The sequence below is a fragment of the Nannospalax galili genome, unplaced genomic scaffold (assembly GCF_000622305.1).
Source record: "Nannospalax galili isolate Female #2095 unplaced genomic scaffold, S.galili_v1.0 scaffold1915, whole genome shotgun sequence".
NCBI classification, from domain to species: Eukaryota; Metazoa; Chordata; class Mammalia; order Rodentia; family Spalacidae; genus Nannospalax; species Nannospalax galili.
Genome location: NW_008336258.1, coordinates 47,108 through 63,919, shown reverse-complemented (window position 1 = coordinate 63,919; position 16,812 = coordinate 47,108). Strand labels below are relative to the sequence as shown.

Genomic DNA, 16,812 nt, shown 5'->3' with positions numbered 1-16,812 from the left:
TCATATGCAGAACAGTAAAATTAGAGCTTTATCTCTCACCTTGCTCAAAAAATCAACCACAGGGCTGGTGAGATGGCTCGGCAGGTAAAAACACTTGCCATACAACCCTGATGACTTGAATTTAATCCACAGAGCCCACATAAAAAGCGGAAAGCAGTGACATGGATCTACATGGATCTGTAACCCCAGCATTTCTACGGTGAGATGGGAGGTAGAGAATTGAACAGAAACTAGTACAGGCTAGCTAGCCTGGAGTGTGCGGTGTGGCAGAAACATCAAAAGACCTTGACTCAGGGCTGGAGAGCTGGTCAAGGGATTGGGGACTCAACCAAATAGTCAAGACCTTGACTAAAGCAAAGTGGAAGGAGAGAAATGTCACAGGAGTCAAAAAAAAAAAAAATCCCTTAAAACTGCTCAAAAGTATAAGCTGCTCTGGCCTGGATGAAGACCCAACTTTCCACTTTTGCCCTTGGTTACAGATCCACCCCTAGGAAGGCAGGTTCACCTTAAGTCATGCAAAAGAGATGGGTGCAATATGCTGGGCTTTTCCTGCCTAGAATCCCCTCCCTTTAGCAGGTCTTGTGGCTTGCATCCTGAGCGGACATGTGGCTCTCTGAATTTTGCCGGCTTTTTTGAATTCTTCAGAAAAGTGTAATCTCTCATTTTCTTCTTCATATCCCTTTTCTAACCATGCTTTTCTTATTGCTTTGGGCTGCCCCAGTGTTTTGGGTTTCTATATCTTTTTCTCTACAATTCCCTTCCCCTCTCCATCATGTAGCTGCTAGTCTTCCACGTGGTGTCTGTCTGACCTCCATGTGAGCTGGTGATGGCAGTTCATTGACAATAAGATGGTTGATAAGAACTTTGAACCTTGGAAGGGACCAAAATAAGATAGGAAGAAATAAGGAGAGAATGTGGAAGGTAAACAGGAATCTGCCTTCATCCCCGTAGTTTTTCTTTTTTTCTTAAAGTGGACCATTGAAATCTTTGCCAAACTGCCACATTCTCATGGTCTTTTGTCCTGTGATCTTTTGTAACCACATGTTTATGTGTAACCACTTGCTTTATTACCACATTACCATATATATATACATATATATGTATATATATATATGCTACTTGCTTGCTTAAACTCCCATAATGACAATAAATTTCCCTAAAAATGTGAGCTGGGGACTGGCGGTGTTACAGAGTGACCATGTGTCGATCCAGGGGTGTAAATAAACTCCCTCTCCTTCACCTGGCCCGATCTCCTGATTTCCAGAAGTTCCTGCAACAAGCTCTAAGTAGGCATGACTTTATGTCTTTTTCCTTCTCCCCTTCGTTCCCTTCCTGAAGACAACTGCTGAGATTTACAGCTTGGCTGCCCTGAGGATTGTTCCTTAAATTGTAATACAATTGTTCTAAAGCTTTGGCTTGAGTCTATCCTTAAAATTTATTTATTTATTTAATCAATCAGACTAAAGACCCTCTAGGGGACCCTGATCTCCCTTGTATCAGAAGCAACTTCCAAAAGTTATTTTTAGCCAACAATTGACCCATGGGATCTCATTAAATTGAAAAGCTCTGTACACCAAATGAAACAGTTAATTGAGTGAAGAGACAGTCTACAGAAGGGGAGAGAAATCATTGCCAGCTGTACGTTCAACAAAGTATTAATATCTTGACTAGATAAAAACTCAAAACAAACAAACAAAGAAGTTTCCTTATGCAGCAGATGGTGATTAACACAGAAACCCACACTGGCCAATGTGCAGTGAACAAGAGACTGCAGAGTGCTTACCCCTGAATAGGACACCTATATCAACCTTCTGCTGCCCAAGACTCAGGGACCATTGTGGAAGAGGCAGCAGACAGATTGTAAGAGCTAGAGGTGGTGGAAGACCACAAGGAAACAGAGTTTTCCAGACAGGTGGTCAGTTACTCATATGAAATCATCACAATGGTGACAGCATGCACAAGTCCCATTAGAGCTCAAATCAGAAAATATCCCAACACATAGACATGGGGAAGTGGGTAAGAAACCCCAACCAAGCCTAAAGAAATTTTGGCAACTGATGGCTGCTGGTAGGGGCAGAGACAGTCTCTTTCAATCATGGGACTCTTGGTAAGCTAACCAGGCTCCAGTAGATGGACCCACAGTGAAAGACATTTGGGGATACAAATTAGACAGATTTCAATCACCCCAAATTCCATTTTCTATCATGATGATAATTTCATAAAGTTCAAAATGTACTGTATGAAAATCAAAAAATCTAAAAACAAGAAACAAGCCAATCAGAAAATGGGCTAAAGCACAGGGCTGAGAGATCTCTAAATTAAAATAAATAAATAAATAAATAAATAAATAAAATAAAGATTAAAATAAAATAAAAAGAGAGAGAAAGAAAGAAAAGTAAATGGCCAATAAATGTTTTTTAAAGTATTCTAGATCGTGGGGCTGGAGAAACGGCTGGAGAGAGAGTGGTTAAGAGCATTGACTATTCTTGCAGAAGACCTGTGTTCGAATCCCAGGACCCACATGGCAGCTAACAATTGTCTGTAACTCCAGTTCCAGGGGATCCAACAGCCTCTTCTGTCCTCCATGGGCATTGCACAACCCAGGTGCACTTACCTACATGCAGGCAAAACACTCATACACATAAAACAAAAATAATAAGTAAAATATTTTTAAAAAATATTTCAAAATTCTGTCCCACCTCAGTCAGAATGTTTATTGTCAACACAAAAGCACAATGCTCACTTTGAAGGGTAAGATAAGAGATAGATTATTCTAGAGCCAAATTTGAGTAACCAAGGTCTGGAAACACAGATTTCTGTCACCCCAAATTCCATATTTTATCATGGTAATAATTTCATAAAGTTCTTATAGCAATAAAACAAAGAAAGCCATAAATCCAGGCACTTTTCAAACACATGGTTGCAAACATTAGTAGGTGGTTACAGCAAAAGAGAACTGTGAGCTACAGGCCTCAGATTCCCTCTGATGATGCTCAGCCTTTTGGTTGGTGAAAGCTGGGGCTTTGGGGGTGGGGGTGGGCTGGAAAGATGGCTCTGTGGTTAAGAGCACTGTCTGCTCTTGCAGAGGTCCTGGGTTTGATTTCCAGCACTCACATGGTGCCAACAACTATCTGTAACTCTAGTTCTAGGGCATTCAACACCTTCCTCTGACCTCCGTAGGCACTGTACCTCAGTGCACTGCAGGGCATGGGTTCACCTATCCACATACAGGCAATACACTCATACACAGAAAATTAAAATAATAAATAAAAATTTTTAAAATTAATACACTTCAAAAAATTTTGTTTTGTTTTGTTTTGGTGTTTTGAGACAGGGTCTCCCTGTAGTCCACATTGGACTAGAACTATGTAACCTGGAGTTATATATACCAGGCCTGCTTCTACGTCACAGAGATCTTCTGCCTCTGTCTCCCAAGTGTTGGATCAGTGTCATGCACCACCATGCCTGGCTCAAAAGGTTTTTATCTGTTAGTCACAGAATATTAACTCAGAAACAGAGTCAGGCAAGGAGTGGCTATTTAGGGGGCTAAAGATAGCCCAAGATAAATGGTAATTAGGCTCTGTACCTGCAACATTCCAAACTCTCCATAATCACTGAAGTTCTAATTAATTGATGACCCTTGTAGAAGGTTTGGTTTGAAGATGCACATTTTGTTCTCAGATTTTTTGTTCACACTATCATTAAGAAAAAATTTTATGGCAAATACAGGAGACAGTGCAGAGAAAGAGGAACACTTCTTTACTGTTAGTGGGTATGTAAACTGGTGTAGCCACTATGGAAACCTGGGCGGAGGTTCCTCAAGAAACTAAAAACAGAACTACCACATGGCTCAGCTATGCCACTCCTAGGGATCTTATTCAATGGGCTTTGAATCCTAACCTGGGGATACTTGAATATCCATGCTTATTGTTACCCTAGTCACAACAGCTAAGAAACAGAATCAGTCTACATGCCCATTAGCAGATGAATGGATAAAGAATGTGGCACATATATATAATCAGTCATAAAGAAGAATGAAATTATGAAGTTTGCAGGAAAATGTATAGAACTAGAAAATATACTAAGTAACCAAGATTCAGAAAGACAAACACCATACATTCTCTCGTAGTTTCCAATGTGTGTGTGTGTGTGTGTGTGTGTGTGTGTGTGTGTGTGTATTGTTGATGCAAAAGCATAACTCTTGCCTCAAAGGGACGAGAGAGTTTGTCTTGGAACTAAATAGGAGTGATTATGGCTGGGAACACAGATTTAGATGACCCCAAATTCCGTGTTGTAACATGTTAACAGTTTCATGAAGTTTTTATAATAACAGAACAAAGAAAAGACGTAGATCAAGACACTTTAAATACATTGGTGTAAACAGTAAGTGGGTAGTTACAGCAAAAGAGAAATAAGCCTCAGATACTATCTGAGGTTAAAGAATGCCCTATCTGTGGTTATGAATCAAAATAGTTATTAAAGGAATAATCACAAGTGGAAGCCAGGAAGTCCATGCAGAGTTTTGAAATAATTTTGAAGTAAAATTATTGAGAGAAGGGAGTTGAGGGTAAATAGTAGAGTTAATGATGGAACGGCATCAGAAAAGGGAGACAAGGTTTAACCAAGAGGAAGCCTGATCTGTTCTGAGGAGTTCGAATTTCTCTCAGACCTGTTCTACTACCAACTGTGTGATGGCACAGGGGAAAACAGATGATGAGTGATGCCCAGGACTTTGGAAATCTTTGCTGCAGCTCTTCTGCAGATGCTCTCAGGCACAGAGATCAGTGAAGACCACATGGACTCCAGAGTTAGAATCCAGTTCCCTCAGCTGGCCTGGGCTTCCTTCCATCAAGCACCTCTCTTAGAATGGCCCATCAGCATCTGCGTCCTCATTCACAGAATACAGAAACTGGACATGGATGTAAGAGTCACAGTGGTTTAGAGTTCATGCTGTGTGACACTCAACGTGCACTGGGAGGACCAAGTAAGACAGTGAAAATGCAGAGATCTGTGAGGAAAGCGCAGTGGTCGAGGTGGGATCCGCAGTCAGGAGTCACGAAGCTTTTGATTTCAGACAGGCTTTAGCTTCTTTTGGCAGATCCAGGAATTGTCTGAAGAGCAGCTCTCAGAAATCACGTTTGTCTTTGAAATGAGAGCACAGCTGTTTTCTTTCACTTCACCTGTGATTTGTAATCTGAGGAGGAAAGAAAAGCCACTGTCGGTGACTAGGAGTTTCTCATAGTTGTCCTGTCAGCCATTTTTTTCCCTTTAGCTTTTTAAGTAGGCTATGCAGTAAGCATAGGAAATACATAGTCACAAACATAAGCATATGTGAACATTAAAGATAGAGCTAATAGCAACCTCTAGAATTCAGTCTCACCTTCACTGGAGAAAAAAAAATCCTTCCAGAAAGAAACTTTAAATGATATATCAAAAGGAAAAGGTTTGGAAAGTCAGGATTAATTCTTCTGCTATTAACATGTTTTGTGATAAGATTCTTCATTTTGTTAAGCTTCAGTTTTCCTAAACGCATAGGTTTAACTAGTTAATGTTTGAGGAGGGTGTTGAGACACACACGAGCATGTCATGATCCAGTACATTTCTGGATCATGGTCTACAGAATTTGAGGCAGAGAGAAAAAGAGGCCCAGCCCATGTGAAACAGCTGAGGTTCTTTTATTCTTACCCCAGAGGCTAGCGAGTACTTGCTTTAAGAAAACAATAGTTTTAAACACTCAGTGGTTCTGGTGACTCACTGCAGGTGGAATGAGATTAGAACTCAACCATGCATGAGCATAGGCCGAATAAGGGTTGACTAGAAGGGAGAGAGATGAGCTCAAAACTTGCTGATTTGTCTTAAGCAGAAGGTACCTCATGGCAGTAATTTCCTTCAAAACTGTCCTTTTTCCTTTGCTCATCTCTTCATGGAGCCCCTTGGGCCTCAGCAGCAACTCTTAATGTATCCTAGTGCCCAGTATGATAGTCAAACCATGATTCCTTCAATGGGGCTGCTGTGACCCTCCCCTGTCTTGTTTCTTCCATCTTTTGGGTTCTTTCTTCATTTTTCAGGATAATTTCTTTAAGCCTCATCTGTTCAAGTCAATGATTTCCCTTCAGAATGCCTTTAATAGCTTCCCAAGCTAAATATAGAAACTTAATCGATGGGCTGGAGAGATGGCTCAGTGGTTAAGAGCACTGACTGCTCTTACAGAGGACCCTGGTTTGATTCCCAGCACCCACATGGCAGCTATGAACAATCCTTAACTCCGGTTCCAGAGAAATCCGAAGCCCTTTTCTGACCTCCATGGCATTGCACGACATAGGTGCACTTACATACATGCAGGCAATATACTCATACATATAAAATAAAAATAATAAATAAAATATTGTTTTAAAATTTTTTCTAAAAAAAGAAACTTAATTGAATCCTGTATGTTTTCTCATTTGAAAGAAAAACATACCCTGCTCTTTTCTGTAAAGGATGCAGCCCAACTAAGAAGGATCATCTCTCTTATTGCATTCATGGTTATTGTGATGCTCTTACACAATAAGAAAATGATGAGATACCAAAAGGTAAACAGCTAATGGCTCCTTTGTGATCTACATCTATGGTTATGGTGTGGATACCAACTATGCCCCCAAAGAGTCATGTGATGGGATCTTCACTTGCTGTTGGATCCTCTCAAATACTGAGAGATGATCGGGTCATGAATGTGCTTTAACTAACTAACTAACTAACTAACTAACTAACTAACTAACTAATAACTAACTACTAACTAACTAACTAACTAACCCAAACAGGGTGAGGTCTCACTGGGATATGTAAGAGAAAGGGACCTTGGACCCTTTTCCATTTTCTCTTTTTCTTGTCCACACTGAGGTGAGTAACTTTGCTTGGTTTTGCATGGGAGGAAGCAAACTACAGGCTGAGACCTCTTGATCTTTCCTTTCTAAAGCTATTTTACAAAGTTATTTTGTCACAGTGATATAAAGCTAATTAACACATATATGTTCACCATATCCCCTCAAATAACCATGTCTGTCCTGACACTGATTAAGGTACACCACAAGCTGTGCCTATGTGAGAAGCTCCTTTCAGGTGTCAAAGTTTTGATATTTACTGCTTCTCTCTTCATACTCATTTTTTCTATGCTGGTTATGATCTGAGAAATTGGTCTCATGACTCACTTCAGTACATTTTGCCACAACTGAAAAGTAAGTGCTTAAGTAAAAGTAATGATATGTAAAAGGTAGAAAGCAGAGAGGAAAGAAAAAGAAAGAAAGAACGGGAAAAGAAAAATCAATCTTACGTGTCAGTAGACTCTAGATAGACATTAAAAAACCGCGACTCCCCAAAGGTGTTAAAAGTTAGTCTGTTCCTTGTCCCTTTCTGAGGTGGGTAACGTGGGAGGTAGGGTTGCTCTGTAACCCCAGATGGCTTGGAACTCACTGTGCAGACTACACTGGCCTTAATCTTGCAGAGCTCTGACTGACTCTGCTTCCTGCGTGCTTAGATTAAAGGCTATTCCTTGTCTTTTAAAACTCCATTGCAGATAAGACACACACACACACACACACACACACACACACACACACACACACACCAGTCACACACAAAGTGCTGATATCTTTGAAAACTTCAACCAACTTTGAAATAATTTTCTCAGTTTGCTTGGAACCTGTCAAGAATTTCTAAACCAATTACATTTACAAAATTCAATTTTCAACAAACCTGATATGAACTGAATATTCAAATGAGCTCATTTAATACTTACATATGAGAATTTAAACTAGAGTCATTTATCCATTTCCAGGTACTTTTTGACACCATAGCTTTTAGCCCAATCCAAAATAATTTTTCTGTTTTCTTTGCCAAGTCCTGTATGTATCTCTATAATTAAAATAGAATAAAGAAGTTCATACTGAATTTGTTTATTCATGACTTGTATTCTATGAATCTTCTTAAGCTGAGTTCAACTATCATCTGTTTGAAGTCTTTCCTGAGTCCTCATCAGAGTTAATTCTTTGTGTGTGAAACCTCTGTCTATATTTATATTTATAGTATATTTGTCATATTATATAGCTGGTTATTGTCATATTTATGAATGGCTACTCAGATTATGAATTGCTTGAAGTCAAAGTCTCTACTTCTTTTGCATGGACAGATGGCCAAAGACCAGAAATACTGATACAGCTTTTAAAAGTTCTAAATTCTAACAGGTAATTTTATTTAATAATTTACCAGTTCGTCTTGATCTTGAATAAGCAGCAAAGTGGCTTCTTTTGAAGAGCAGTCATTTGAACTGTTATCCCAAGTTTGGGAAGCTTGAGAAAAAAATAAGCATTTATCTGTATAAAGACCCCAATCTGTTGGGCACTTTAATATAGCTGTTCTCTCTAAAGTAAGAAAGAAAAAAATGTTATATTTCTGCCCTGCCTCAGTCTGCTGCACCACAACCAGTCATTCACAATAGTTTCTTTACCAGCACACATTTTTATTAGCACATATTAGAATAAGATTGATGTTGTCACACATCATCAAAGAATATACTGATAATTCATTTGATGTTTTGTTTTTATTACTTAACTTCAAATTAACTGTTTGCTGTGCTCATTAAAATAATCAAATATTACACTTAGGCATTATTTTAATTTAAAATTTTGTGTGAGGAGGATGTGCACATGGGCGCAGGTGCCTTCCCTCAAGATCCCTGGAGCTGGAGTTATAAGCAGTTGTGAGCCAACCGATGTGGGTGCTAGGAATTGAACTGTGTAAGAGCAGCAAGTGCCTTTTAGAGTGAGCCATCCCTCCAGCCCCCAAGCACATTTTGCTTTTAATTTGACATTTTCCTATTAATGGTCAAGTGTGCTAGCAGCCTGAGGTACTATGGCCTGGTGGTTAAGAGCGTAAGCTTCAGGGTCGCTCAACTTCTGCGCAATTTCCAGCATCATCACTCAACCAGTAGCTTAACCCTCTTACGCTTCTTAAACATAAAATCATGGTGATAAAGTTGTCTTCATGGATGGGTTGTTGTGAGCATTAACGGAAGGTAACATAATCTCTATCAGATATCACCTGTCATTAGGAAATTCAAGTCACATACCTGTTATTTCAGTCATGTTTTCTTGAACAACCACACTATTTTTTTCTATCGATGACCTTTGTATCAAGATTTGCACTAGTAAATAAGAGAATACATGAAGAGGATTAAATACTGACATAAGTGTTAGAATGGATGTTGTATTTGTCACTTCAGGAAATCCAGTTATCTTGATGAACTTGAATGTGGACAGAAGATAAAAGTATTAGCAATGTGTTAACAAAGGATCCAGTCTGGAGATAGAATGAACAAGAAGAGCTCAAACATGTGAACTCACTCAAGTCACCCCAGGGGCATTACTGAAACTCTTAAATTGTTCCCACTCGTGCCTGAACTCTCTCATCTTCAGAATGACTGCACTCATACCAACTCTGAGAGAAAGATGGTCAACTGCCACCAGAAGTTTAGTAGGCATGAATAGACTAAATATTTGGCATTTTCATTTTCTTTGTTAATGTCTTTTTCTCACGATTGTGGCCTTTTTTTTTTTTTTTTAAAGTTCTGGGTTCACATGCATCATGCTCCGTAATGATTCTCAGAACAATTAAGAAGAGATATATGCAAAAAATGTGACGTTTTCACAGTGGACGTGGGGTATTGTCCTATAATTTTTTATTTCATTGATCTTCCCCCAGGTTCAAGGTGGCCAAATCATGCGAAGAGGCTGTAACATTTACGATGGAAATAGAGTAAAAATGCTAAAGTGAAAGATCTTGCCTCACTTACCTGAGACACTCAACCCAATCACACTCAAGACAAGAAGGATCAGCCCAGCACAGCCGAGTTTCAGAGCCCACTGATGCCAACTTGGGCACTGACAGGCATCTGAGAAGTTAAAAAAATGCAATTAAAAAATGAATTAAAAAGTGTTTAATTCAGTTGAGTGTATCTGGAATAAAAGTCGGAGATGGTTTGAATATCTTGAACAACTGGATCAAGTTGAGAGTCAGGTACAGAAAAAAAACTTTCTCAACTGTCTTAGTGTGGAGTTCAACAGGATGAATTCTGCTAAGTCCAACTAAGTGTTTGCTCTGATAAAATAGGAAACTATTTGTATATGACTTATGTAAAAAGGAGTGTTATGAGAATCAGAGTTGATAGATAAAAAGATTTTTGAAAATTGCTGAGTGCTGTGTAGAAATAAAGCACATGTCCTTTCGTGGATGAGAGCCAAAGCTTTTCCTTTGAGAAGGGGATTCTTCATTTATTTAAGATGCATTTTTAATGCTTGGTTTTGTGCTAAGTATTCCTTTTTGTGCTGGTGACATAGAATTCTCTTCATGGATGGGTTCGGCTATACTGTTGTCTAGAACAATCTTCTCCAACTTGGATCAAAGATCTGGCATTCAAGGAAAAGCATTCTGTGAACCAGCCCGCTGTTTGTAATATTTCAACTCCATTACTGACAGGGGCTAAGTTCCAAGTACCCGAAGGATGACTGCAGATGGTAACAGACTGTATGTGCACCTGTATCAGTTACTTACTGTTGCTGTGATAAAACATCATGACCAAGGCAGCTTATAGAAGGAGTAGTTTATTTGCCCTATGGTTCCAGAGGCATAAGAGTCCATTATGACAGGGAGGCATGGTAGGAGGCAGCTGGAGCAGAAAGCTGAGTGCTCACATGTCCAAGTAGGCAGAGGAAGCAGAGAGAGACACATTGGAAGTGGGCAAGGCTATAGACTCTCAAAGCCCTCACCCCAAGAGATGTGCTTCCTCCAGCAAGGCCATGCTTCTTAAAGGTTCCATGCTCCTCCCCAAACAGCTCCATGAACTAGGGACCCAGCAAGTGTTCAAATAGTTGGTACTTATGAAGGGCATTTTCATGCAAACTACCACCACACTATTTTACAAACAGCTATACAAACACACAGAGAATTGTTCAACTTAACTATGTGCATACCACACACTGTGGCTATAAATTTCAGAGTTTGATGTGTGGCAGCAAAAACAGTTTTTTGTTTTTGTTTTTTTCTTAGAGTATTTTCTCACCTTTTATTTAAAGGAAGCACATTGTGGCTTCTCTTTGGCTTCTCTTTTTCTGCTGGCACAGCTAGGCTGCCAGCATCACTACTTTTATACTTTGAGGTCATTATTCAGTAAAAATAAGTTATTTTCACACAAGCACTACTCGTTGGTGGGTAGCAAGGTGTGATTTATGTCTTGGTCACGATGGTGTAAGATTATATCATGATGCTCAGAACAGTGTATACCTTAAAGCATATGGGTTGCTTATTCCTGGAATTTTCTATTGAATGTTTTTAGACTTGTTGACCTAAGGAAACTGAAACTACAGTGAGGAATGAGGATGTAGCATAACATACTGTGCCTCCAGTCCTGTGCTGCCTAAACACCATGTCAGAGAGCTGTGCTTTTCTTGGTAATCACGTGATCGTTTATATAAAGAGCACCTCATGTTTATCAAAAGTGAAATAGTTTAAATTATGAAACAGGCTCATAAATATCACAACTTTGTCAATTTGTTTTGCTTTTAGACAACCTTAAAAGCATGGGTTTCAGATGGAAAATAATAACAAGAATTTTATTTATAAAAACAATATGGAGACATTACCTCCCTCAAGATTTAATTTAATTACAACCCCCCCTTTGCTCTCTTTGATTTCTAACATTACGTTTATTACCACTGTGAATGTTTTTCTAAATTATGCTATTAGATTCAAGTATTATTCTAAGTAAAGCATTCCCAGATGCTTTTTGTTTTGTCCTATTTTTAATATGGAGTTCCACATAGCCCAGGCTGGCCTCAAACTTGTGATGCAGTCAAGACTGGCTTTAAATTCCTCATGCCCCTGGTTCCACCTCTTAAGTGCTGGGATTATATATCTGCATCACCATGCATGGTGGGGTTTCCAAATTTCTGTAGCTACTGACTGATTTCTACTTTTTGTTAGTTTTTATATTTTTTTGAAATATTTTTAGTGTAAATGATAACATGTCTTGAGATGTGTTAAAAAATTTAAATCAGATATGCTACAAAATTATTTTTTAGTTTAAATATATGTCCCAGAACAGCCTATATGTTCATTTCTATTTTTCTATTTATTTCCATTTTTAAGTATATATACAGCATACTTTGATTATATTCAGTCTTCTTCCCCTATTTCTACCCCAACCTTCTTACCCTTCACCCAATTTCATATCCTCTATTATTTAAGGTTTATCAAGTCAAATTTCTGTCCACAAGTGTTCTTCAGTGTCCCTCTCTTCCTCCTTCCTTCCTTCCTTCCTTCCTTCCTTCCTTCCTTCCTTCCTTCCTTCCTCCCTCCCTCCCTCCCTCCTTCCTTCCTTCTTTTCTCTCTCTCTTTCTCTCACTCTCGCTCTCTCTTTCTTCCTTTTTTCTTTTCTTAACATTTATATCTGAAAACTGATTGTATAACCCAGATTGCAGACATATACTAATGATGTTTGGCCAATTACCATAAAGAAGTTCACATTCTTAGCTGGATGTGGTGGCGCATGTCTTTAATCCCAGCACCTGGGAGCCAGAGGCAGGTGGATCTCTGAGTTCAAGGCCAGCCTGGTCTACAAAGTGTGTTCTAGGCCAGCTGGGCTACAGGGAGACCCTGTCTCAAAAAGACCCCCCAAAAAAGTTTCCATGTGGGGGGTGTATATTTAGCTTTCTCTAAGAAAGGAAAAGAGCTCATCTTCTTTTGAGGAAGTTACCACTTTTAAAATAGTTGTTGAAGAGAAAGAATAAAAGGAGGAGAGGGAGAAGGAGAGGAAAACGGAGAACAGGGAGAGGAGAGGAAAGGCGAGAGAAAGAACAAAAACATTCCCAAGGAGACAGAAGATAGTCCTCCTTATTCTTAAGGTCTGTATCTGTAGAACCAACTTACTGCTGACTAAAAGTATTCACACACACACGAAATTCAACTGTATTAAACATTTACAGACTTTTCCCTTGTCATTGTTCTCTAAATAAATACAGTACAGGGGCTGGAGAGATGGCTCAGCGGTTAAGAGCAGCGGCTGCTCTTACAGAGGACCTGGGTTCAATTCCCAGCACCTACATAGCAACTAACAACCATCCATAACTCCAGTTCCAGGGGAATCTGACACTTTCTTTTGACCTGTATAGGCATTGCACAACATGGGTGCACTTTTACATACATGCAGGCAAATACTTATACACACAAAATAATAATAATAATATTAGTAAGTAAAATATTTTTTAAATTCTTGAGTATAGTATCTGGCACAGAGTACTAGTCAATCAATAATAGTTTTCATTTTTCTGAAAGAGTTTTGTCAACTAAAAGGCAAAAGGATATTTGAGTGACTTTAAAAAGTGTTACTCCTTCATGTTAAAATTTAAAGAACTGCATAAACCACCCTGTCTTGGACGAGGCTCACTGTCCTACTAATGTTATTCTGGCTGAGATTAGGCCTGGGAAGTTACCACTGACCACTGAAGAGGCCACATGAACTTTAGTTACCAGGAAGCACCTCCTTAGGGCTTCCTGGAAGACTCTTCCTCAGATAGCCAGACCTTGTCCCTGGCTTGGTTCAGGAAAACAAAGACTTGCTTTTTCTTATAAAAAATAACCAGTTTGGAACCAATGAGATGGTTCAGAGGGTAAAGACACTTGCCACCAAGCCTGACAACTCCAGTTCCTGGGCCCCAAATGATGGAAGGAGAAACCATCTCCCCAGTGTCCTCTGACCTTCATACCTGTGTCATCACATGCATAAACCCACACGCATACATACATCTAAATAGAAAAATATAATAATAAATTTAAAAATTAGCTCAATCAGCAGGGCGTGGTGGCACACGCCTTTAATCCCAGCACTTGGGAGGCAGAGGCAGGTGGATCTCTGTGAGTTCAAGGCCAGCCTGGTCTACATAGAGAGTTCCAGAACAGCTGGAGCTACAGGGAGACCCTGTCTCAAAAAGATAAAAACAAATTAGCTTAATCAAATTCTATACACACATATAACACATATAAATGAATAATAAATGTAATAGTAATTTTTAAAACTACCTTAATAAAAGCCTTGCTAGAGTTATCAAAATCCTCTACTTTCCTTTGACTTTACAGTAAAGACTGTAAGGAAGTTTATTTGTTGGCTCTAAGACTTTTTTCCTGACTTAAAGAAGTAACTAAGAAATAGCTTGATTACACTGCTTTCTTTAAGAAGTAACATGATTACATTAAAAACTTTGTATAGGTTGGAGAATTTAGAAAAGAGGTGAATGTTAAACTTAAATTGTAGGAACAGTGACAAATTTCACATTATTGTTGAAGTTTGGCAGTACAGTTTTGTCAGTAAATAATGTTCAAAAATTATAGCAGACATATAGAATTTCATTACATGTTTTTAGTTTGAAGTTTTGATCAGCTTAGTTATTACTGTACTTTGTATTTCTTCTTCTTCCTCTATATTCTTCTTCTTCCTCTTTTTTAAACTTCCCAGACTGACTTTTATCTCTAGAGGTTCGATTAAAGCATAGGTGAAGACACACTAGGGCTATGGAAGAGTAATAGACAAATAATGGAAAACCTCTTGGTGCCTGGGAATGGGAAGGTCCAACATCAAGGCCTGAATACCCAGGACTACATGTGGCATGAGGGCCACAGCTGGACCTAAGGGGATGTAAGAGGTCTGTTCTAGAGAATCAGTCCTCCCAAGACCAGAATCGGCAAATAACAGAGGCCTCCCCTGTCCCCAGCATAAGAGACAAAGATGTAATCTGGGACCTCAGAGGAAGAGGCTCTGGGGAATGCAGTCTCTCAGAGAAGACTGAAACTGCTGCCCGACATCAGGAAGTCCTCCTTAGTCTGCTCTACCATCAGCCTAGCACCAGAGAAATGTGGAACTGTGACTCATGGTAGAGGTTCAAAGTTTCAGGCTCATGTGAGGGAATCAGCACTTCAATTCACAAGAGAGAACCACAGCTCCAGCTCATAGGAGGGGACCAAAACTCTAGTTCACAAGAGAGGACCACAACTCTAGGCTCACAGGAGGGGACGACAGCTACAGCTCACAAGAGAGGACCACAGCTCCAGATTCACTGAAGGGGGACACAGTTCTAGCTCACAGGGGGGAACCACTGATTCCAGGTTCACAAGAGGGGAACACAACTCTGGCTCACAGGAAGCGACTGCAACCCTAGCTCGCAGGAGGGGATCTCAGCTCCAGGTAACTTAGAATTTTTGACAGTTTAGCAGTTTCTAACAAGCAACCCAGAAAAGTCGTGATTCACATGTTACAATGTAGAAAGAATATAAAATTGTAAAACAAATTATTATTGACAATAATATGTTCAGTTAGATTGCAGAACATTTTATTATATCATGATCATTTTATACACATTTTCTGCCTCAACTTCTGGTCTCTTTTCATCCTTCTCCAGGCCATGTTGTCCTTTATCTATTACCTCATGTCAGCCTTCCCTGATTCTTACACTCAGATTATTAAATCCTCTGGTTAGCCAAGTGCTAATTTCAGTCAGTATTAGATAAGTTAATTACTGATGAACTCCAATATCTTGTGGCTTAACCATCTAAAGTTGTTATATTTTCAAGATAGAAAGAACCAGGTTGGAATTCAAGTCTTTGATTTTCATCTGTGACTTTTTCCCATACACCACTCCCTTCCTTTTAGAGAGCAGAGGTTGTCAATCACCAAGTGTACATTTTTTTCTCAAAGTAAAGCTAGCAATGCCCCCGCAGTAAATTCGGGTCATGGTGCTGGCCTTCTGCAGAGGGATTTAGAATGGACAAAGCTGTGATTACAGAAACTCTGTAGTGTGTCCTCAAACATCCCTTTGTTCATATAAGTAAAATGTTCTTTCTTCAGAATCTATTAACTAAGGATTAACTAAGGCTAAATAGAAGTGATGTTCAAATTTGCTGTTGACTACTTGAATTAAGAATGGAATCTTTGAGCTTTTTCTCTCCAAAGTTGCGGTTGTCTGAAGACAAGATGCCTACACTATTCAACACTAACATAGAACTGATAGCTGTTCGTCTTCAGAGCAGTAACTTAAAACTGTAAGTTTATATATTAAATATAGAAAATATTCAAATGCCAAAGGAGAAGTAAAGTGCTTACCTGGGGGAAGAGGCAGAGGTGAGTCACGTTTAGGCTCTCGAGTGTGGGCTAGGTTTACTACAGCATAGACCACTGGTGTATGCATTGCAGATTGCAGTTGGGGGGTTTTGGCACTGAACAGGGACAAACTCCAAGTTTTGTGAGGTGAGGCGAACAAAAGGAAGTCCGCTATGAACACTCTGCTGTTTGTGTCCACACCCGCCCACGCTGTTGCTGAGGGTTTCTTGATAATTATGGAACTGGCTGTTGCTTATGTTCACACAGGCTACATGTTCTTTTACTAAGAAAAAAAAACATGGAACATACAATGTTTCTTTGATTTTTTGGGGACAAAATTCTGGAAAGGCCTTTCATGTTCTTATTCCTCTAACCATCTATGAGTTACTCTATCAGAGCCAGGGTGGGTCAAATAAAATTTATCTTGCATTCAGATGTAAGGAATCCTTTCACATGAAGCACCTAGAAATTAAGATATATGGTATTTTACATTATGCTATGGAAATAAAAAATGCATAAAAATCCATGATGCTGGAGAGATGGCTCAGTACTAAAGGGCACAGACTGCTCTTCCAGAGGACCTCAGTTGGATTTCCAGCATCCACATGGCAGCTAGCAACCATCCATAACTCCAG

General features: G+C 39.3%; 1 protein-coding gene across 1 annotated transcript; it reads right to left on the bottom strand.

The window, feature by feature from the left end:
• Positions 1–3,291: 3,291 nt before the first annotated feature.
• LOC103732399 (killer cell lectin-like receptor subfamily B member 1B allele B) lies at positions 3,292–16,285 on the bottom strand. The gene is made up of 6 exons (XM_008830978.3): positions 16,181–16,285; positions 9,827–9,925; positions 9,104–9,178; positions 8,242–8,396; positions 7,775–7,890; positions 3,292–5,194 (listed from the first exon to the last, which is right to left on the bottom strand). Exons 1-6 carry the CDS (start codon positions 16,263–16,265, stop codon positions 5,071–5,073), a joined length of 654 nt encoding a protein of 217 aa, XP_008829200.1. The 5' UTR covers positions 16,266–16,285; the 3' UTR covers positions 3,292–5,070.
• Between the last annotated feature and the right edge of the window lie 527 nt (positions 16,286–16,812).

Bases quoted from the DNA above. Each gene is read 5' to 3' on its own strand.
- LOC103732399 (XM_008830978.3), bottom strand. From the start codon at position 16,265: ATGCATACACCAGTGGTCTATGCTGTAGTAAACCTAGCCCACACTCGA. The intron at 7,891-8,241 runs GTAAATTATTAA...TTTTAATTATAG, and splicing joins TTCAAGATCAAGACGAACTG to AGATACATACAGGACTTGGC. The intron at 5,195-7,774 runs GTAAGTATTAAA...TTTCCTCCTCAG, and splicing joins TCTAGTTTAAATTCTCATAT to ATTACAAATCACAGGTGAAG.